This window comes from Chenopodium album, chromosome 1 (assembly GCF_948465745.1).
Source record: "Chenopodium album chromosome 1, dcCheAlbu1.1, whole genome shotgun sequence".
NCBI classification, from domain to species: Eukaryota; Viridiplantae; Streptophyta; class Magnoliopsida; order Caryophyllales; family Amaranthaceae; genus Chenopodium; species Chenopodium album.
In genome coordinates this window covers 84,689,246-84,697,580 of record NC_137834.1, presented here as the reverse complement: position 1 = coordinate 84,697,580, position 8,335 = coordinate 84,689,246, and the positions used below count along the sequence as shown (strand labels likewise).

Below are 8,335 nucleotides of genomic sequence, written 5' to 3'. Positions count from 1 at the left end.
CAAACACAATCTCACCAATGTATCATCAACTAAACTACAGATTATTAGTTTTAAAATAGTGAGGAAGTTATCTACTAGTAATTAAGATTTGAGATCAAATCTCGTGTTTATTATTGTAATCCCTTGATATCTCTTATTAGCAAAAACCCAGAAGAAAATATGGAGCCAGTGGAATAATTTGGAGCTCTTTTAATTTCCAAACAAGTCAAATAAAATAGATTTGCATAGTGCACATATACCAATTCAATTCAATGAACAAGAACATTATTACCTAGCTAGCTTACTTTAAAAAGAAAAACTTCATATACCTAGCTTACTACTATAGGAAAAAGAACATGGAAATAGTTTTGAGTACAATAAAGTCAATAATGTAGTCTATAAGTGACTCTTTCAATTCTAAGGTGGAACAGACAAATTAATCAATCAAGTGTTGATCTAGTGGTAGTAAAAGATCGACATTTCAATTTTTTGGTTGGAGATTCAATGGATTTAAATTCCTATCACGGTTTGAGGATGGGGATGCCCTTATATTTCCTTACTCTCAAAGACGCAAGTATCTAAGTGTGTAGTCCGATCCATTAATTTGGATTGGATTGATGTATGAAATTAAAGGTTCTAAACCGGTGAGTCGGTATATTATGTGCTCTTAAATCTAGTAAATATAATGAAAAACTTTCAATAAATGATGAAATCATGTGCATTTCCCTCATTCCATGGCTAATAATTGCTTGAATAGATGTGGGGTTTAATTCTTAATTGCACCATATAATATTTGATTCATTAACCCTTAATGGAAATATTTGATTCTTATTTATTTGATTTGCAAAACTAATCCCTGTCTATCGACCTTCAATAAATAATTAAAAAAAATATATATAAACAAAAAAGAAGAAGACGAAGAAGAAGAAGGAAGTTTTAAGATCCAAGCATGTGCATGTTCTCGCATGAAGGAAGAGAATGAGTATATAACAAACAAAATCGTGTAAGACTCCTATATTAATACAAAGTATAAGTAATTAAGTATTGCAAAAGGCAAACGCAAAGTAAGCAATAAGTACATTTTTTTTTAATCCTCAGTTAATGAAACACCTAATAAGATCATCAGCAAGCTAATTTTAGAGATTAGTTACACTACGATATGATTTTGGTCGCACATACAAGTAGTGTTACAATTTTCCTCAAGATAATAATTAATTGTAAAGCAAGTAATAACAAAATTATACTTCCTCTTTTTAAAATATGATGCTAGCTAGTCATGCTACCCTTTAATTTGTAAATATTTAACTTTGATTATTAATATCCACACATATTTATGGAAAAAATTGATTTTTTTTTTTTTTTGACAAAAGGAAAAATTGATAATTTTAAAGCATAAGTTGAAAATAATTCCATTCTCATTTGTATATGAATCGATTAACGATTTCTTCAAGGGGAAAAAAAATTAATCAATTAATAACTAGGTCAACTTTAGTATATAAATAAAGTGTAGATTTTTGTTTTTAACCGAAGAATAATTTTATTGATTTATGGAGAGCTGTATAGTAATATCAATTGTTCTGGACCAGGTGAGCTCCGGTTACTTGAGTCTTAGGATCCGTAAAGGTTTATCGGCCAATTAAGTACCTGCACAGTCAATGCAAATCAGCTAATCCGGGGGATTATTTAGGGATAACCGCTCCAATGCTAAAGTCAGCAATTTGATGAGAAGAATAAGAGAAGAGATAAGAAGGTGTTTTAAGAGAAAGAGAGAGGTAGAGAGATAAAGATCGATCGTACCTTAATAATGAATTATGCTTGGGTATATATGGGAAAACGACCAAGCTAGTGCCACCTATCAACATAGGTGGCAAGTTGACTTCGTAGGCCACAGGTGCGTACGTAGTCGAAAGCAGCTCTGAGCTCTCCATGTGACCGTGATTAAGGTCGTTATGGAGAGTAAGTTGATATACGTACGTAATAATGGATAACTAACAGTGTAATGTATTTTAGTGGACAAACCCTAACGATGTCGGTACTATCTTTACATCAATGTTTACAACTTTTAATTGCATATATATTATATATTGATGATTAGAATTATATATGCATTACATAAGTGACCGCTTGTTAAATCAATAATGTACTCGATCTAAAACTAAAAAATTGTATATCCAAATTTACCAAACCCAAATGTTAATGTGATTAAAATATCATATAACAAACATTTAAATTAAAACTTTGCAAATTGAAGTACTGCATGCAGTGTGATCAACCCAATGTTCAAGCAAATAACTTATAACGGAATAAAATAAGGCTATGTAAAAAATAATATAGTAGAATCAACCTAAATTGAAACGAATTACTTATCAATGGAATAAATAAGACTTTGCAAAAAGCAATATATACAGAGGAATCAACCCAAATTGAAGAGAATTACTTATCAATAGAATAATTAAGACTTTGCAAAAAGTAAAACAATGGAATCAACCCAAAATCAAAGTGAATAACTTATCAACGGAATATAACCCCAAAATAAATCATAGTACTTGGTTTTCGATCATTTATTTATTAGCATTGATGATACCAAGAGCAATTTTTTTTTTTTACTCTGGTACTCTTATTTAGACTATCTCATCACTCATCTCTCGTATTCAATTAGAATGTACCGTCATATTATTTCGCAACCATATACTATGTATTATTTTATTTTATATTGGTGTTCCACTTGATTCATCCTTTAGGCTATTCCGATTTCAAGGATCAATTCTAGGTGGTTAGGTTCCAATCCCCTTTCAATTGTTGTTGCGGGAGATCGGATCAAACACGCAATCTTCATTCCCTATCAAGTGCGTCAATCTCAATCACCACTACACTAACAACCATTAGGTATTTCACAACCATTAATGAGCCTAATTCCTACAACTTTACCCATTAAAGCTCTAATTTGTTTACCATGCATTTTTACAGTTTACACTTCATATATGAATGAAATAATAAGTTCAAATATAAGTCTAATTTAAGTATATAGTCATTGTTCTAGTAATAAGTGAAATCAAGTGAATATATATTAGTTGCATATTATATTATACAAGTATTAAATAAATTATTATATAAGTAAAAATCAAATGAATAAAACGCACAATAATTTGTCTAATAACCAACTAATAACCATCCATACATTACTCATAATAATAGAATTGAATATACGTGTATATAATATTATAATAATACTCTTAGTACGTACTAATACAAGGATAACAAGGAAAGGTGGGAGGAAAGAAGAGAGTGTTACAATTGACTTTCCAGATTGGAGGTTTACATTAAATTAAACAAAATTAATAATACAATGAAAGAATCCATCTCACTTTTTTGATTGATTTAAAGACACGAGAGGTTCACCCTTAACATCCAGTCACATCATTTTGCTAACCCATTTCATTTCTTATTACAACTTCTCGTCAACTTCTTCCTCCTCTCCCTCACTCTCTTCGCTTCCTCAATCTTTAGCTTTATTGATCATTATTTCGATCTACATGCTTGTTTTGTTCGAGTTTTCATATCCATCAATCAAATTATAATCCTCGTTCTTCGCTTTCGATTTGAGTTAGGTCTCCGTGGCTACTCTATCTTTCAAAATTAATACACCGTAAATCAAATTTAATAAAAACCCTTCAAATTATGTAACTTAAGTTTATATCTTCTATTTGATCTTACCAAAAAAAAAACCCAAAAAAATATTTTTCTTTTGATTATCATCTTGACATTATGATTATGTCTATCTAGCTCTAAGTCGCTTTTATCTTATTTTCATTGTTGTTCGCGGTGGCTAGCATTCAAACGAAGCCTTAAACAAAATTTTATAAAAACCTTCAAATTATGTAAATTTAAACCCACAATCCTTTAGTTTTCCCATCACCCAAAAAAAAAAAAAAAAAAAAAAAAAAAAAAAAAAAAAAAAAAAATCCACCAAAAAAAACACACACACACACTATGAACCCTCAAGCCGAGCCACCGGCGGAAGTGTCGTTATCGGTGCCTCCGACACCGGAAGGAACACCGGCGCCGTTGATATCGAGTCGGCGAGTTGACTCACTGTCGTACGAGCGATCTTCGATGCCAAGGTGCAACTGTTTTCCGGATGGCCCGTTGGGATTCGGGTCGGGCCCAGCTTGCTTCACTGATTTTAAAGTTCCCGACGTCACCCTCACCCGAAAGGTATCTTTTGTTGGCCCCACTTTAACGGCTTATGTTTTTCTTTTATTATTTTAATTTTTGAAAATCATAGTGTAGTAAAAAAAAAATTATATACGAGTTAAATTGCTTGCATTATAATTTTGGTTTTTTTTTTTTGTTAAAAATAACTTCCGTTAATTTTAGAGTATAATTTTGTTGTATTTCATAAGACGGGCGAGGTTTAGTGATTCACATTTCATAATGATAGAGTAATAAGTCCAAGGTCGTAAGTTTACGTATGACATAAACTCATCTATGATTTTTTTTTTTTTTTTTTAATTTCATTCTTGTACTAAATTATTTAAATAGAGTTAAGTAATGAGGTGGTACAACAATATAAAATTTTGTTTAGTTTTTATGTCACCTTCAATAATTTTGAAAGAAATGCAAATAGGTGTACGATTCTGAATTTCTAATCAATTCATTGAATTAGAATGAAAAAAATAATTATATTTCGATATAAAATTGATAAATTTAGACGCTTTTTGTTGTCTAACCTTAAAGATTTAATATTTTATAACACTTAAAGTTAAAATCAATAGTGTATCAAGATTGTGGCCGACGGTTTATTACAACTAATAGAAAAAAGTCGTCTCAATTATCACCAAGTAATAAAACCATGACTCATTCACAGCCATACATATAATGAATATATATAATACAACTATACAAGTAGTAAGTAATGCAAAAAAATAATTCTATTTTTTAACGGTGAAAATTTTAGTTTTGATGGTGTCATGTTTAGTACTTGATACTAGTTATAAAGGAAAAGGTGGCAAGAACTAATAAAATTTAACATTCTACCTATATTAGTGTTTAATTATGTCCTTAATTACAATTTGATCATCTTTATCACCAGATTCAGAGTTTCAATTATTTTAAGTAATAAAGTAAAGTCACCCGATTTTTGCGCTTTGTGTCTAAACATTGTGCTAGGTAGTAGCTACCACATGAACGCGCATTATTTGTCTATTGTTGAGGTAAAAGGTGTGAACAAATGTTGATGAAAGAGACAGCCAAGTAGCCACAATAATGATACTATGATATTATTTCGTTGTATTTAAGTATACGAATGTATAAAAATAAAAATAGACGCCTAGGCAGAGAGTGCGGAATAGCTTAACTGGTTAGAGCTTTCCTTTCAGATTCAACTTATCATGGGTCCATGGGATCGATACTATATTATCCAACGGAGAGATCTATTGTCATGTATTAGAGGATTGAACACTTGGTGTCATATTTTTGTAGTTATTATAGGAGTTGTTATATCATTTAAGCTAACGTAATGTTGAATTATTCTTTCGTTTCTAAGCATTTTCTGTTCGTAATCAGATGACTTATTTAACTAATACTTGGTGTGAGGATTATATGCTTAGCATTTAAATTAGTTCCGCGTGACGTAACGTGGGTACTGTGTAGCGTACATGTATATGCAACTTTATTGGCGGCTTTCTAGGCTTCATATATAAATGTACATAAACTAAGTACTTCTGTACTTGTTTGGTTACCCATAAAATTAAATTTGATGAAATGAAAGACTTGAAAAAATTGAAAGAACCAATGTTGGGCACGTGCAGCTAATTACTGCTTTGAGGAACTTGTTCATACTTGCTTAATTATTATTAGTATCCATTAGGAAATTAATTGGAAGAGTGGAGGGTTTATACGAGGGAGAGGGAGATCAAACATGACTTGATTAGAAGGAGTTAACAAAGATATGAAGTATATGGATTTGCATGAGGATGAGACATTGAATCGTAGGGGAAAAGGAGGAAGCTTTTGGTCAATTTAGATCAATCTCATATCAAATTTGGTTATAGCCAACTCCACTTCTGGGATTAAGGCTTTGATTGATTGATTAGGAAATTGTTAACTTTTCTAATATTCACTGTGAAATCAGATGTTATAACTGCAATTTAGATGATAATGCATTGTTGGATTACTATAAAAGGGTACAATAGATCTTCTATATTGTTAACTTCCTCGTAGTCTATCGCGAGTGTTAAGTGTGTTTAATATATGAATTATGAAGTCACAATGTCTTTTACTTAGTACTAATGATGTTGGTGTTCTAGAGAATACATTGTCATCCATGAAAATTAATGTCAATGGCTTTAAACTACTCCCTCCGTCCCTAAATTACATTCCTCTTTCTCTCTATTATTTGAGGAATAAATGCTAGAAAGAGGAATGTAATTTAGGGACGGAGGAAGTAGCTGTTATAACTAGTGTTCCAAAAGCGTTAATAAAAAAAATTACATTCGGGAATTGGATGTTACAATTAATAAGCCTTATTCAATGTGAGATTTACTAATTTTTGGTCATTTGTGTAATCAGCTTGTTGCAGAGTTTGTGGGAACTTTCATCCTAATCTTCGCGGCAACAGCTGGTCCCATTGTAAACGAGAAGTACAATGGTGCAGAGACATTGATAGGAAATGCTGCTTGCGCCGGACTAGCAGTCATGATCATAATTCTATCAACAGGTCACATATCAGGAGCTCACTTGAACCCGTCTCTCACCATAGCCTTTGCAGCTCTTCGCCATTTCCCATGGGTCCAAGTTCCTGCCTATATTGCAGCTCAAGTTGCTGCTTCGATCCTGGCTTCTCTCGCCCTCAAGGGTGTCTTTCACCCGTTCATGTCAGGTGGAGTTACAGTTCCTTCAGTGGGTACTGGACAAGCGTTTGCCCTGGAATTCCTTATTACCTTCAACCTCATGTTTGTTGTCACTGCTGTTGCTACTGACACTCGAGCAGTAAGTTATTATCATATACAATATTACAAGTTTTAAATTTGTTTTGATAGTATTAAAAGTAATTGTTAAAGAGTTTCATATACTGTTAAGGCTTCATTTGCTTTCCCTCACAAAACCATTATCTGAACTTATTTTAACTCATTGGAGCTTATCGGAACTTATATGAACTTATTTTAGCTGTAGATTGAACGTTAGTAGCCCAACTGCGAAATTGGAAATTAGTTTAACTTGTAGGAAACATATATCCTTAGGGTGGAAAGAACAAAGCCTAAATTTCATCAATGTAGCAAATGATCGGATCTTACGTCTTGCTATAGTAATAGACTTCTTTCTGATGCTAAGTACACCATCTAGGTATCTTTTGCCACATGAGTTCTAATGTAAGGAAATCTTCTAATGAGTCGTGGTTTACGTTGCAACAGGTTGGGGAACTAGCTGGTATTGCAGTTGGAGCCACAGTTATGCTGAACATTCTTGTTGCAGGGTAAGTTTTTATGCATTTTTTTTAACAACTATTGATTCTGTTGCACAATTATTGATTTAGTCAATTGGTGCAAGTAGCACGCAGGAAAAGCTATGTAATTTTTGTGCAACTTATAAACAGATTAGTTAACAGGACAGTATAAGGACAACGCGAATTATTGAACATGTGCTTTTCTTAGAAACAAGAGTGAATTTCTGAAATTGAGTATAAATTCTGTTTAATGGTGCAGTCCATCAAGTGGTGCGTCGATGAATCCTGTGAGGACTCTAGGCCCGGCAGTTGCAGCAGGAAACTATAAAGAAGTGTGGATATACTTGGTAGCGCCAACTCTTGGTGCTCTTGGAGGAGCAGCAATCTACAAGCTAGTGCAGCTTCAGGAGCATGAGGTTGAGCCAGCACGCCCTATCAGAAGCTTTCGCCGCTAGTTGAACCTTGAATTATTGTGCACCTCTACGGCCTGGCCTCCTGCCGTGTTAATACTACCCCAAAGGAACATTTGTAAAAAATAAGGCACTGAATATTTGTGCCATGAAACTTTGAAGCATTATATAAATTGACTAAGGATGACAAAAACTTGCTATGTCTTACTTAGTGCTATTGTTGGCCATCTACATTTCTTAAGGCCTTTAATTTTCTTTTATGTGCATGTGTATTAAAAATGCGGTGTGGGTTGGTTTGTAATTGTACAACGATGTTTGTAATTGTAATGTGTTGCACATTTATAACATAAAATGGTAATATAAACTTTTTTATACGTACATATTATCTATTGTAATTTTCATTTAAGTCTGGCTAATTGTCTAACAGTTAAGCAACTAACATTAAGCTAATTGTTCCTTTAACTCTACGGCCTGCGATTTTTAGCCCCACCATGGCATGCAG

The 8,335-nt window shown here is 32.7% G+C and overlaps 1 protein-coding gene across 1 annotated transcript; it reads left to right on the top strand.

The window, feature by feature from the left end:
- Window positions 1-3,390: 3,390 nt before the first annotated feature.
- LOC145623936 (putative aquaporin NIP5-1) lies at window positions 3,391-8,211 on the top strand. The gene is made up of 4 exons (XM_081676856.1): window positions 3,391-4,194; window positions 6,550-6,969; window positions 7,392-7,453; window positions 7,683-8,211. The coding sequence occupies exons 1-4, from the start codon at window positions 3,970-3,972 to the stop codon at window positions 7,876-7,878; spliced, it is 903 nt and encodes a 300-aa protein (XP_081532982.1). The 5' UTR covers window positions 3,391-3,969; the 3' UTR covers window positions 7,879-8,211.
- The last annotated feature ends 124 nt before the right edge of the window (window positions 8,212-8,335 follow it).

What these genes read in the sequence shown, in the direction of transcription:
- LOC145623936 (XM_081676856.1), top strand. Translation starts at nt 3,970, where the DNA reads ATGAACCCTCAAGCCGAGCCACCGGCGGAAGTGTCGTTATCGGTGCCT. An exon ending in ACGTCACCCTCACCCGAAAG is followed by an intron (nt 4,195 to 6,549) that starts GTATCTTTTGTT and finishes TTGTGTAATCAG; the next exon opens with CTTGTTGCAGAGTTTGTGGG. An exon ending in CTGAACATTCTTGTTGCAGG is followed by an intron (nt 7,454 to 7,682) that starts GTAAGTTTTTAT and finishes TTAATGGTGCAG; the next exon opens with TCCATCAAGTGGTGCGTCGA.